Source organism: Hippocampus guttulatus, chromosome 2 (assembly GCF_054856545.1).
Source record: "Hippocampus guttulatus isolate MCC_2025c chromosome 2, RoL_Hgut_1.0, whole genome shotgun sequence".
Classification (NCBI taxonomy): domain Eukaryota; kingdom Metazoa; phylum Chordata; class Actinopteri; order Syngnathiformes; family Syngnathidae; genus Hippocampus; species Hippocampus guttulatus.
Genome location: NC_141262.1, coordinates 23504615 through 23519119, shown reverse-complemented (window position 1 = coordinate 23519119; position 14505 = coordinate 23504615). Strand labels below are relative to the sequence as shown.

The window sequence follows — 14505 nt, the reverse complement described above, 5'->3', positions numbered from 1 at the left end:
TCAGCTGAAAGTCAAATCCAGCACCACACCATCCCGTTCACCCGCTACAATAAACCGCTACTGAAGAAGATGGTATCCTATCGAGCCTTTGCAAACAATCCACAATGCGACACCCAAAAAAAAGTCACCATCACCTATGCCACAGAGCTTGAAAAAGACGAGCGATAGAAGGCGAGCGAGCACACATCATTACTCACACCCCGGTGCCTTCAAGAAGCGCATGCAGCAACACCAAAAGGAGCTGATAAAGACGACGCCAGCAGGCAAAGAACAGAGAATGCATGCGGAGGCGGATCAAAGAAGAAAAAAAAACAGTATCACATCCGATTGGAGCTTTTATTCCATGGACTAAATGACAGATACACAATTGATTGGCAGATCCAACGAGAGATACAGAATCACAACCGTCAGCTGCGCCATTTCCCCGACACGCTCGTCACGTCGCTCCCGACAGCGCTTCCTGACAACATGGAAAATAAATTTGGAAAATAGTGTCCGCTGTGCTATTTTGGAACGTTATACCGCAGCAGTGTTAGCGATTTCCACAGTGTATTCTTTTAACAAGAGACTGTGAGCAGCACATCCTCCATATGTGTTGCTCACACGCTGCATTGGGATGGCCTTCCGCTCAAGTCGGCGCAAAGTGACGAGCAGAGGTGGCAGGATGTCAAATGTCATATACTTCATATTTGCACGTTCGCCACTTTGCACTTCGTATTTGTTCAGCTTTACCCAATCAAGATGATTTTAGAGATGATCTCTTTATTTTAGAGATGACGCACTGATTTGCGCGTTAAAAAAACAAACAAAAACATAGCACAACCAGATCAGAAGATGAATCAATCTATTGAAACAATTCAGCTGTTATTTACTAGACCGACCCACAAATAGCCAAAATTTCCGTGTTATTGACGCCCAATGAAATGCATTGGGAAAAGTAATAGAAGCTAAAAATGCTCCCCAAAACGCTGATAAACATTCAATAAAGGGAAAACAGGCGATGAAAACCTGACACCTCCCACTAAAACCTCAAATTATTTAAAATATATTGGGATTAAAATATCCATCCAAATATATATGATGAAAAATCTTGTATTATTGAACGATGGCAGCACAGAGCGTCCCTGGATTGAACGAGATTGTGTCTGGTGTAATATTTTGCAGCTCCAATCAATGACACTGGAATAATGTTCCCACTAAGATGCGCACAGTGAGCAGTTGCGCACTCTCACGCGCACACGGTGATGCTGACGCGCACCATGCGCACACATTACATTTCCATCCACGTTTAATCTAGAAAAAGGACACCACACCGTTGCATAACATGCAAAATATCTACCAATCCAATCAGATACATCTACTATTTGTACTTGAGTTAGTTAGCTGAAGTAACACATTCACAGTCACGTGTATTTTTTTTATGGTCCGTGTTGACTCTTCACATCTGCTCAATGAAACACATAACCGACCTGAAGTAAAGTTCATCTTTGACCAGCTTTTGGCGTACTAAACTGAGACCATGTTCAATGTCGTCATTGTTGTGTCCCCGCTCTTCAACTTGCAAACCTTGCATTTTGCCGTTCTTTTTCCTAATTTAACCAACATATCTGTAAAACTCCCTTTGTGATGGCTTCAGCACGTCCTGACAGGTTTCCACACACTACACAAGAAATACATTTCCAAAAATGTAACAAATGGCACCTTATCTTAAATTTGCAATTTTTTAATGTAGACAGACAAGAAGTGGCTATTCATGTCGTCGAGTTGAGTTTTTCTGGCTCGTGTCAAGTCATGTGACCTGAGTCCCCCACCTCAACAAATGATGGGCTTCATTTCAAAGGCCATCCCACCTGAGCGTGTGGCCATTTGTACATCAAGCCTTTTAGTAACTTGTCCGATGAAGCAATTTTTCCACACCCTACTGGGGCCTAAAACTGCTGCGAGATGACATTCCATAATTGACACAAAATTCCCAACTTGTTTTCAAAATTGTACTGGCAACAATCCAAAATCCTGACCAAATATTTACAAGATAATGTCGATCTTAATCAATGGATGAACAAACAGAGCCAATCCAAATAATTAAAGTGCATAAGGGGGTGAAATGATGGAATGGAAACAGGAGCGCTGGTATACTACGCGGTACCTGGAGTGGACTTTGCGTTCGTGTCTTGAGCGTGAGGGCAGGGCGGTGGCGGCGGGGTGAAGTTGGCCTCGGGCAGGCTCCCCTCCAGGGACGGCATGGGTGACGGGGATGCGGGCAGCAGCGTGCTGTTGGGGCTATTGATGTCGCCCTCCCCCACCAGGGTCAAGTCGGCGTGAGCGTCCTCCTCCACGGTGTGGAGGCTCGACCGGGCGTCGGGGGGCCGAGGGATGGGGGACAAGTGGGAGCCGAAGGGCGAGTGGCGAGACGGGGGCATCAGGCACCGCCTGGCCCCGGAGTGTCCAAGGGAGAAGTCCAGACTCTCGGAGCGGAGGCCCAAGGCTAGCGGCCCTCGAACGTGGCCGCCGTTCTCGCGGTTTTGCTTCAGAGAGTCCGGCGTGGAGCACACCTGGTCCGAGGAGGGGCAAGTGGGAAGGGGAACCAGACGCAAGAAATCGGGAAGCACCAAGTCCTCTTTGGTCAGTAGTCCGCGCTGGTCGTTGGCCCGGGTGCTCTGTGCCCGGCTCAGCAGCTCGAAGAATTCTACCGGGGGGAAAAAGGACAATTTCCTGTGTGTTACTTGGACAAACTGGCGAGTGGCTTCAAGATGGAGACATTGGCATGCAGATAGGCCAAGAAGCGAACCCAGACACCAAAGTCAGGCTTTGAAAAGTCACGGGATGTCTGCCATTTTGGTTTCAATCAGCCATTCCAGTCCTTCAAGAGCAAACTCCTCTTTGCTACCAAATACAAGTTCTGTGATCCCCACCGTGTCATGACAGATCATTTAGTGTGCTCTGGAGTATTTCACTGGAATAGTCTGAAAATTGTGATTCATTTCCTCTCATTTACTAAATGCTGTATCTCATCTCTCTATGCCAGTGACTTATGGTTGCAGGCAGAACAATAATGTGCTCTTCCACTAGATGGCAGAATGTGCCATGGACACATCCCCACCTGAAGCCAGTCCTAAAAGAGAACCCTGTGAACCCTGTTTTGATCTTAACCAGTCCACTGTTATTGTTGCTGGGTGCCATGTCTATAAGAAATATTAGTGGAGGAGTTTCATTTGGTCAGGCCATACTCTTGGGGAATAGGGGAAAAAAGTGCTTTGCGCCACCTTGTGGCTTCTATTTGCAAGCTTGACAACCCCACCCATGATGCGAACCGCTTATCCTCAGGAGGGTTGCGGGCATGCCAGAGTCTATCTCAACTGTCTTCGGGCAATAGACGTGGTTCACCCTGAACTGGTTTACAGCCAATTGCAGGGCACGCATAGACATGCGCCATAAAAAAATTCATCAATCCTGGTCTCCACACGATCTGCCCCTGTTTGACTCACTGACATGAAATTTGGTCATGAGTTCTTTCACAAAGCAGAGAGTGCCAGTTTGGTTTGAGGCAGCCATTTCAGAGATTAATTCGGATTGCGACCAAATTCCTACAAAGTTGGCGATCCCTGCTTTCGGGGCAAATGCAGTGAGAGATGAAACAAGGGAGGTTTACCTTCAGCTTCGTCTATATTAATCTTTTTCTGTTTTCTCTTTTCGCCAGGGAGCGCCATGTCTGGTCCACCTGCTCGCCCGCCAAACTCCTTTGGCGCTGCTGACCTCTCATCTTCCTGCAGACGCAACAATGATAACGCTGTTAAGGGGGCGGCCGATCGGACTGCGCCGTCCTTCGCCGGCGTCCGCCACGTCGCAAGGATGCGAGTCGGTTAGTCAGCCACGTTAGGGTGAAGAGGAAACCCCCGCTCGTCGCATGGGCCCAAATGTTAATGTGGGTGAATGGAGATGGCCAACGGCCAATGCGGAAGGAGACGCTATGGACTTACTGTTCCCGAAAGACTCCTGGTCGGCGGTTGGCTTTTGAGTGAGGCGCTCTTGGCTGTGTCTGTGGGCCACAAACCACACGTAAGATGTTTCCGTTCAAGTCCAGTCATGCCAAAAGTCAAATGAACGTTTTTGTTTTATTCAACAAATTGGCAACAGATTCCAAAATACAAGCCTGGCCATTTTGAGCGTTTCTTTGCAAAATATAGATTTAGTACAGGCAGACCTGTCATATACATATTCTTTACTTACAATAACCCATTGAAATATATTATCGTCTTATATTATCACATCACAACAATTTGATGGGTAACTACTTTTGAAATTAGAAGCCGGTAAAGTGTTTGATTAGCTATTTTTCTATTTATTTAAAACGGTTTATTGGTTTAAAAAAATCCTTCAATATCTTCAAAGTTGTTAACATTTGCTACAATTTTCAAGAAACATGAAGTCGACACATGATTTGCCTTCACGGGCCACCAAAAATGACATCGTGGGACAGATCTGGTCCCCGGGCCTGGGTTTGACACCCATGCTGCATATTTTTATGGTATTTGTCTTTTTTGAAATGAACTGCAAAGAGTACCTGATGTTAAATAGAGGACAGGCCTCTACATTGTTACGTTTTACAAAGAAAGGGAAAAAAAAACTTTATTTTAATTGCTATGCAGCTGCAGTGCTAACTGGGCAATTATCTGAGGTAGACCTTAAATTTGACACATTTTCTACATTAAAACATTGAGGGGCGTACGCATGAATCATAAATCAACCTGCATCGTAAAAATTCACATTTCCACCAATTTTCACGATATAGTGGAAATTTGTCAGAAAAAAAAATCAAGAATTAAAAACAACAATCATCGAATGTATTGGCCACACATGCGCAGGTAGATGTAAACTTTAGCTGCATCGTATCAAATTTTAGGAGCAAAACGCGGGGCCGATCTGGAGCATCGTCAGGTCTTTTTCTTGGTATTTTTCTTCAGTTACTACAATTGAGTTGAGTTATTTACACGAGCACAAAGGGAGGCCTTTGTTTGTGTCATGTTTCTTTCTGGTAATAAAGAATATCTTTTTGTTACTTAAAGTGTTTTACAGTACATACAGTATGTACTGTGTACTCAACTGCAGAGAGTGTGTGAGAGGGAAGGTGTTTAGTATACAGGCGTTAGCTTTATACTAGTACTGATAGACTGTTTCTGTATAGATGTTTTTTGTCTAAAAAAAAATAAATTGTGTACTATCACAAAGGGTCAAATCACATCAATTAAGTTTTAAACAGGTGGAAATATGAAATGATTTCTCTTGTTTTGATCTATTTGAACAAATAATAATATGTTTTTCTCTTCAACAGGTTCCCGCTATTTGACAAAAGCTCAGGGCCATACCTTTCGGTGAGGCCGAGTCGATGCGCTCCAGCACGACGCGCAGGCCGTCCAGACTGGATATGGGGGCACCCAAATCCAAAGGTTCCGTCTGGCCGCTCTACAACAAAGCAGACACGACGCTTTTGAAGTGCCGGCAGAACACGGGATAAAAGTAGGAAGCCACAGAACTCAAATAAACCCCACGGGTGACGAGGAGTAATTGTAGCCCTGGTACTCCACCCTGTGGCACTCCAAGCCCACACAACTTACTATTTTCACCACCAGTTCAGTGAGCAGGAGGCCATACTTGGACACCACGGGGCGTAAAACTTCAGCGACCGGCTTGGTGGGTTTGGCTTTCAGCCCCACCGAGCGGTTAATGGGCACCAGGTCCAGTCTAAAAGGAGAGCGAACACAATCGTCACAAGAGTCAACATGCACCTGATACAAAGCCGTGTCATGGTGGTCGTCGCACCGAAACAAGGTCCTCTTCTCCAGTCGCAAATCTCGCGAGCTGAGAGTCATGCAGTCTTGGTCCAAGACTAAAGGCTTTTATAAAAAGAAATTAGTAATAATAATAATGCATTTTATTCATTAGTATTCAGAAAAAAAATCTATCTGTGTCACAGATTAGATTATGGCAGATGTTTGTGGGTGTGCGTGTGGGTGTATATATGTCATGCGTCCTGGACTTGATTCGGTCACCTTTTCGCCTCCCACCAGAAAGAGATCCACTGCCGCCATGTTGACATTGATGCTGTGACACAGAACCTGTAGGACTTCCCGAATGGAGGCGCCGGGCCGAAGGGTGATGGAGGAGCAGGAGCCATCGGGTAGCGTCACACTGCAGTGTTTCGGGGAGCGCTCCCACGCACCCATTGAGTGCCGATTGTCTGACTGCAAGTGAGTACAAAACCATTAGGGGGGGTTCAAGTTTTTCGTTCTTGCTATACTGCAGACCAGTTTGTTTGAAAACACTTGGCACCAGGTTACATTTTTCCCCTCAAAGGAACACGTGTATATTAAAGTAATATTAATTAAGCAGTGGTGGCATGGTGATCGCCTGGTTAGCACGTCCGCATCACAATGCAGAGGTTGTGGGTTTCACCCCCTCCCTGGTCTTCCTGTATGGACTTTGCATGTTCTCCCCGTGCCTATGTGGGTTTTCTCCGGGTATTTGGTTTCCTTTCACATTCCAAAAATATGCAAAGTAGGTTGATTGAACGCTCTACATTGTCCCTCGGTATGATTGTGAGCACAAATGGTTATTTGTCTGTGTTCGCTGGTTGGCAACTGGTTCAGGGTGTCCCCCGCCTACTGCCCGAAGACAGCTGGGATAGGCTCCAGCAACCCCCCCGTGACCCTTGTCAGGATAAAGTGGATCGCAAAATGGATGGATGGATAATCAAGCTGTCCTTCAATTGCCATGTTCACTCAGTATGAATTTCTATCACTGCAGTGGAAGAGGCAAAGGCTAAATCATCATGCAAGCTGTTTCACAATGACTCTGCCTTAGTCCAATGACGTAACAGTTTTTATTTACTCATGGTGCCATCAGAGAACGCTTGAGATTTCACCACCTGGAAGTGCGTGTGTAGTCATACTGTAATGTTCTATAGTACGTGGGTTTGTTGCTGCTTAAATGTGCGCCAAGAAAAAAAAATATGAGTGGGCTCGAAAATAAGAAGAATGTAAAAAAAGAAAGTTGGCTCTGTGTGTTGCCATGGTGATTTGACAGTGGAATGTTACCTCTATCTTGCCAGCAGAGCAGGAAGTGGGCATCTCCAGGCTGGTACTAGAAGACAAGGAGCCTTGGGACTCCCTTCGGCCATTACTACCCCAATAGTCTGCAGAGAGAAAGAGGAGAATCCCCCTTTAGAGGGGGAAAAAAAGTCCTTTCTTGAAGTTGTGTGTGGCACTCACCGAGGTTAATGTCACCAATGTCTTTCTTTTTGGGACCTTTGCCAAAGCTCCGATTCCGAGACCACGAAAAGAAAATGCCGCGTTTTTTGTCGGCACTTTCGTCTCTGCTGTCCTCATTGAGCGACCTCCCGGACCGCTGCTTCCTGGCATCCTGCAAGATTAGACGGCATATGATGTGACAACTCAACTGATGGGGGCGGGGGCAAACGGCAGCAAATAAAAATCAATTAAAATAAGCACCTTCTTGGGAGTGGAAAGGGTGGAGCGGTCTGAGCTGGCGCTGTGTTTGGATGGCGCAGGACTGCAGGGGATCTGGTAGGGATCCGGCAAGGGGAGGCCACCCACCTCCGCACGCATGCACTCTTTGTAAAGGGAAGACTTGAGGAAACGGGAGTAGCTGTCAAACTTCATCAGGTTGAAGATCTGCAAATGGGGAAGGCGCAGGGCGCGTTAGGCCTTTCGTGCTCAGGAAAGTGCACGCTTCATTGTTAGACCGCCTCATGAGGAGAAAATCGGTTCCACTGTACTGGAACAAGGCCAGTCTTGATGGGCAAATTCACTTTAGCATTTGCTAAAGTGAATTTTGAACCCAAACCGGGCTTGCATTTGAACAATTTGTCAATGTTGGCCCAGAAACGGCCGAAGAGCTGTTACCTGCAGCTGCTGCGTCTTGAACATGTCGGGCCTCGGAGATGTGAGGACGTCGTCAGCCAGCTGAGCTTGGCTGTCGATGTTGACTGGCATGGTGGCCTTGCTGGACAGGAAGCTGTTGTAGATCTCGCCGGCTCTCTGGGACAGCTACGGGAAACACACCTCGGGTCATCTTTGCAAACGCGGCGGGGTGATGACATACGGCGGACATACCTGCTTTTTGTCACTCGCAGGAACATGACTGAAGTATTCACAGGCTTGCCAGAACAAGATATTCTCCTCACTAAATTCTTTCTTGAGAAATTCCTGCGGGGACATAAATGATGACTTGAGTTCCAAAAGCCTGTTAAAGTTTAACTTTATTTGCATTCCTGCGTTATTGATTATGCTGGCGAAAGGAGGGGTCAAATATGTTCCGCAGTACAGATGAGCTAGATGAGCTCAGATAAGAATTTGTTTGATTTGCGATCCAGAGTCGGTGCAGAGTATGATTTAAAAACATGTATACTGTACAAGGCCCGAAATAAGCGGTTTCGCACAGCAACATTTGCATTCAGCGCCTCATCAATAACACACTTAATAGCAAAATAGAAAATCAACTGCGGTTACAAAACGTTTCGCCTGGCCGGACGCACGTGCATGTCTCACGGCACCTACTGCGGGTAGTCAGAGGCTCGAGTTGCTACTTAAGCCGCACAAGCGAGCTCGTGATAAGCTTCAGCTTGGTCCTCATGCGGCTACGTTGTGGTGTGACTCGTCTTACTCTATGCTGCACGCAGCAGCACAAGCACAGACAGACACACAGCAAATTGATATTAAAAAAACAAAAAACAAAACATGTCGGAAAATATCATTGCGGTCTGTGAGCACCAAGTCAAAAAGTGGGGAGCGTATCTCCTAGCCACTGTTGTGCTGTCAACCAAGATAGCATTTAGCAGCCAAAGTAATAACATCACCACCAGTCACCAGATTGACGAGTGATGTTCAGATTTTTTTTGCTATATTAGCCCCTCCTCTTCTAGGCATGCTGATTTCTAAGCTAACTTAGATTGACATGGCTAGCATGCTTTTAAAGCAGAGAACTGCTCTGTAAAAATAGCAGAAGTGTGTCCATTGTTGTCCTGGCTTCGTGAGATGTTAAAGCTGTGAATGTGATTTGTCGGATTTTTGGGTCAACAATTCTGAAATGATGTGCTGGCGAAAGCAGCAGAGTAACGTTATCATTCCTGTGCCTTGTTGGTGTTTGAGTTGCCATTTTGCTGGCAAATGGAAATCCTAATTTCCACCCCAAATTTTGGTAAATCTGCATTTGAATGGCGTTGTGGTACTTTGCGGGCACATACCGAGAAGTAGCGGACGCCCACAGGGTCCTGGAGAAGGCGCTCGAAGCACGCGGCCCAGCTGGCCACGCGTTGTTCCGGTAGCCCCCGGTGGCCACCCGGAAGGCTGCCGTTACTGTTCAAGCTGCTGTGGCTGCAGCATCCCTGCAACTGAACGCCACTGGAATCTGCAAGGTTCAAAACACACGCATGAGATTGACGAGCTACTTTTGCTCCTTGTTCAAGGGAATATTGTTTTTTTCCCATAGTAGGATGAACTAGAGATGACATGGTGGCGCAAAATACTCATTTATGTCATAGTTCTAAAACAATACTTTTTTTTTTAAACCAAACTCAAGAACCTTTTGACATTGAATAGTCGTCAACAGCAACGGCCAGCCAATGCAACTCACTTTGCAAAATTGGCCTTTGTCATTCATGTTTGATTGCACAGCAAGATTTGTTGGTAACATTCGAGCGGGCTGAATCAGAACAGCTTACTCAAGGCATAGCGCGGTAGGAATGGGAATTGAAGTGTTTGCAGATACAAAGTGGTCATTCGAATGACAAGAGAAGAATCGCAAGTGTTGGGTTGTGACTTTAAAAAAAAATGAAAGTCTTGCACGGTTGTTTTTGCTTAGAAACGCGGGCGCACACAAAATGGCCATTCGACAAAACTGAGTCCAAATCAAGAAGGCAGACATTAAGAAAGTCCAAATAAAAGTTCAGTACTCACCGCCGTCCGAGGAAGCCGCCGACTGAAAGAGAACAAAGAGAGACATGAGTGAGAGGCTGCCGTCATGACCTCCTGCAGGGTGTGCAGACAGCAGCGTGTCTCCAGGCATCTCAGCGCTCTTGCCCGTGGAGATTGGTGTTAAATTGTACGAGGGGGTGGAGGGATGGCCTCTTTAACGCTTTTTCACACCTCCACAAGGAAAGGGTGGGGGGCATAAGAGCCCCCCCCCCCACCAACACCCCGGCTTGTTTGATTTGATCCTCAGAGCCCTGAAAGTAAGCATTCTCGCAAGCGGGGCCATCAACCGCTCTAATGGTCGTCCATTCACTTGCTAATTGCACCATTGAGTCTTTTTTTATGTGCACATGGACATGCCCTCAATGAAAAGGGCAAGTAGGAAGAGAGCCCCCGTGTAGCTTATATGTATCTACTTCAAATCATGGATCATTGTCCATTTATCTTGGACAGTGACATGTAGTGGCAGTCGCTACATGGCAAAAGGTGCATCGAGAATCTGTGTAGCCAACGTTTGCTTGTTGGTGTGTGCCTTGAGATTTCTAACTAGATGTAGAAAGATGTGTAGAAGCCCAAAAGGCCATGTGAAGGGGACATCCTGGGAAATTTAAAAAGAAAAAAAAATGGAATTTTGCTATTCAGCAGATCGAGAAGAGCGATTTGTGCAAAAAACATATATATATATAAAAATGCTGAAACGCTTTCAAGTTGTCCGTGTCAAAGGTGAGATTGTAAAAATAAGTTCCTCCTTGCTGTGTATTTTTCGTTTCATCTTGAAATTGCACCCAAACAGTCCCGAACTTTTTGGGAGTACGTGCTCTGGCTCAAGCCAATAAAAGGTTGGGAAACGCTGTATTCAGGCACACACACAGACCAGCCATTTTGCTGAACGTAGTTGTCGTAAAATGTTCGAGCCTCTCGGCATGTTTCAATTGAACAAGCAGACAACGTCTTGGTTAATGGGAGACGATGACATGCAAACTGTGTTATGTTCAGTATGTCCAGGCTACTGCAGAACGTAGTATTGGTCACCGTCATTTCCGGAAAAAAAAAAATTGGATGTTGGAAATGAAGGTAAAGGGATTCAGTGTTTTGTTCGGCAATCTCTGGATATTCTGGCATGTTTGAAATCCAGGCGTGTCTTTTACTGGCAGGTGCTTGGCCCGGTGGTTGGGGACTGCCTTGAGTCATGCTAAATTGCAGCCACCTTGCAACATGATGCAAGCGCAAGGGTGGTGGCGAGAGTCAAAACCAAAATTTGAGACTCAATACGCTGTTTTCAAAACGCCGTCGAGCCACTGCACAGGTTCAGACATGTCGCGGCCATCGCGCTGTCTGAGCCCCCATCGTGTGACGTTTTGTTCTGTTTTGGGGTTGTGACCACATGTGAAAGCTCCATCAGACGCAACCCACTAAACCGCTAATTGTCTGTCGTAGCCTCTTTACAACCCTCCAGCTGCCGTGTTCAAACCCCGTGTAGTCGACACCCAGGAACCCCCCCCCCCCCCCCCTGCCCCACCTTCCGTGGTAGCCACACCATGTGCACAGAGTGGCTGAGGAGAACACAGACTGACCATCTGCGTGTCCCTTTGGAGCTAAAAACAACCCAAACCTCAAACCGTAACTACATAATGACTGTGATAGGTTTTAAGGAAGAAAGACATCACACTTGTGATCTACTGTTTGCTTTTGAGCGACGCAAAGGCGAATGTTGAGCACTTGCGAGACCTACCGAGATGACGGATGTGAAAGACATCCACTTGTAGGAGTCGAGCATCCCGTGATAAGCAGTCAGCTATTGATGTCATGGCTTCTTTTCTAATTTCATATCATGTGTTTGACAAATCCAGTAATACGACCTCTCAGAATCCTCCCTCAGCCCGTCTATAATGTGGCAAGTGCGGTAGAAATCACAACTTGCAGTGGCTTTGAGGTATACTTATTCATGAGGGGACCACACACAACCGCCCCTGTCCCCTAAGTGATGACCCAGGGCACACTATCCCCCCCACCCCTCTTTGCCCACACAGTCCCTTCCTCTCTTGATGCCTTGGGTGATGAGTTGGTCCACAGTGGGTGGCTAGGGGACTGGACCTTTGATTCCCCCCAGCACGCACACAGGAAGTCCACCAAATGGGTTAAATCTCAATAAATTGGTCAATGCACTTCCAGCATTTCTGTGGTTGCGAGTTTGGTGTACCCAGACACGACACGCCAAAGGAACGTGCAAGACCCTGACAAAAACAACCTCTGGAAGAGTCACTTGGCGTTTCCCTTTGGGCTTGTTGAGGCATGATTTGGGTACTAAGAAAACAGATAAATATGTATCCAGAGTCAACCTAAAAAGTGACACAAATAACCACAAGCCCCCACCACTTCAAACAGTTGTTCCCGAGTGAGGGATGAACCACAAAGAAAAACGGCTGACTCAACCAAAAAAAAAAAAAAGAGGAGTTGACAACTGCAGGGGGAAAAAAGCTTACTTACAGTGTTGAAGTTCCACGTCCGCTTGAAGGAAAGTCTCTTTTTGAGACTCATTGTTCCCTTGACTGCTCGGCGAGCGGCACGCAAGGCAAAGTAGACGTGCGCATACCTGAGCATTCCCCACCCAAAGTCAGGCCAACCATGTCTGTACAAGTCGGAGAAAGAGAGGGAGGGGGAAAACCCTGAAATTTGACATGGCACTGGACTAAGAAGAAGAAGAAGACGAAGAAGAAGGGGGTGGAGGGGGAGGTTTCCTCATTCGGCAGCTGTTGCCATGGAAACCCTCCCGAGGATACATACAGTCTCTCCAACACTGACGAGAAGGAATCGTAAGCCCCCCCTTCTTTCCCTTGACAAAACCACAATAGCCCCCCTTCCTTTTAGGACTCTGGTCTCGCTTGAAAAAGAAGAAAAACACAGTCTGGATAAATTGAAACCATATGGATTCCGTTGAATCAAATGTCAAAGTTTGCGTAGGGGATCACACCAAGTGGTGTGATTTTTTGTGTTGTTTTCCTGACTTTACGTGAAACAGTCGCACATTCCATGTTCCAAATTGCTGTTTACCCGCCAATTGCCGCATTGAGCCGAACAACGGCTGATTTGGAGCTCAACTTTCCTTCCAGCACGTGACGTAACCAGGAACTTAGCAGAAACCTTGCCGTACCTTCAAAACATAGTTACGCTAAGATGTAGCCAAGTACCAGCCACTGTGCAAACGTAAGGAGAGAAACACATGACATGAACGGGAACTTGCCCGAAACCTTGTTATCCCAGAAATCCTTCAAAAATAGTACGCTAACACGTAGCCACCTAGCATTGCAACACAAGTGTAAGGATGCTAACATGTGACGCCATCAACTGACTGCTGGGAACCTTGTCATATGTTCAAAAATTTCAAAATAGTAATGTGAACATTGTACCCAGGACCTTGCGAGAGTCCTTGTCAACTGTCGAACCTTCAAAAATACTTGCGCTAACAAAGATAAAGGGTGGGAACGCTTGACGTAACATGGCAAAAGCCAGAAATCTTTTCGGACCTTCACAGAGAGGAAGGCTAACACGTTGCTCTCTAGCATCACACAATAAGGTTGGGAATACGTCCTGTTTGAAGAGTCTTCATATACACACACACTGCATTTTCCACACTATAAGGCGCACCTAAAATCATTCAATTTTATCAAAAGCCAACAGTGTGCCTTATAATCCGATGCGCCTTATATATGAATCGATATTCTGATTTCTTGGACATAGTATTTTAAATGTTCTGTAAAGAGCTTTGTTACAGCTACAGCGGTTGTGAAAGCGCAATATCAATAAAGCTGTATTGTATTGTATTGTATTGTATTCCTTTAGCATAGCTCCATCTAGTGGATGCATAATGTAACCGCAGCCACTACTGTAGCTTCTATTCTATGCGCCTTATAATGCGGTGCGCCCTATATATGAAAACGGTTTTACAAGAGGCCATTCATTGAAGGTGCACCTTGTACACCGAAGAACCTTATAGTGTGGAAAATACGGTATATAAAATAGAATAATAAGGTCTTAAAATGATTTGTGCAAGTGCAATGTGCAAAAGGTTTTCTTAAAAAAAAAAAAAACATCCAATTAAATGATCTATGTCCAAACATAACTTTTTTGTTACTTCCTTGATACTACTATGAGAAATAAAAAAACACTTTTCAGGCTTTGGTGACATCTTCCGGGGTCCTAAGCACGTTTGCTTGCGAAGTCTTAGGCCGGTTCATACATAATAAATACATTGGATTTTACAGGAGTCTAGTGCCAATTTTCCAAGAACAATGTCATAAGTTTGAGGAAAAACTGCAAATAACTAATAGAACATAGTGGCAAGTGGAGTTTTTTCTTTTTCTTTTTGGTATGGCACATTAACAAATGGGTTTCATGTGATGCTTTGCTTGTCACAAGATGTCTAATTACGTATTAAGATCTTCTCAGTTATCTGCTACAGATGACAACTGAAAATAACATCAAGGCGACTTCCTTTTGGAGGAGAGCGACCGACAGGGCG

General features: G+C 45.8%; 1 protein-coding gene across 1 annotated transcript in view; it reads right to left on the bottom strand.

Moving 5' to 3' along the window:
- The window catches only part of rgs12a (regulator of G protein signaling 12a), a 28205-nt gene that overhangs the window by 3802 nt on the left and 9898 nt on the right, over positions 1-14505 (bottom strand). Inside the window, exons 4-17 of the mRNA XM_086104706.1 lie at positions 9972-9993; positions 9260-9423; positions 8130-8222; positions 7920-8063; positions 7506-7688; positions 7266-7416; positions 7092-7189; positions 6048-6239; positions 5818-5891; positions 5613-5739; positions 5364-5460; positions 3978-4036; positions 3650-3764; positions 2147-2686 (exon numbers count right to left, since the gene is read on the bottom strand). Of these exons, the coding sequence (XP_085960832.1) occupies positions 2147-2686; positions 3650-3764; positions 3978-4036; positions 5364-5460; positions 5613-5739; positions 5818-5891; positions 6048-6239; positions 7092-7189; positions 7266-7416; positions 7506-7688; positions 7920-8063; positions 8130-8222; positions 9260-9423; positions 9972-9993 (2059 nt within the window). The remainder of the gene's footprint in view (positions 1-2146; positions 2687-3649; positions 3765-3977; positions 4037-5363; positions 5461-5612; positions 5740-5817; positions 5892-6047; positions 6240-7091; positions 7190-7265; positions 7417-7505; positions 7689-7919; positions 8064-8129; positions 8223-9259; positions 9424-9971; positions 9994-14505) is intronic.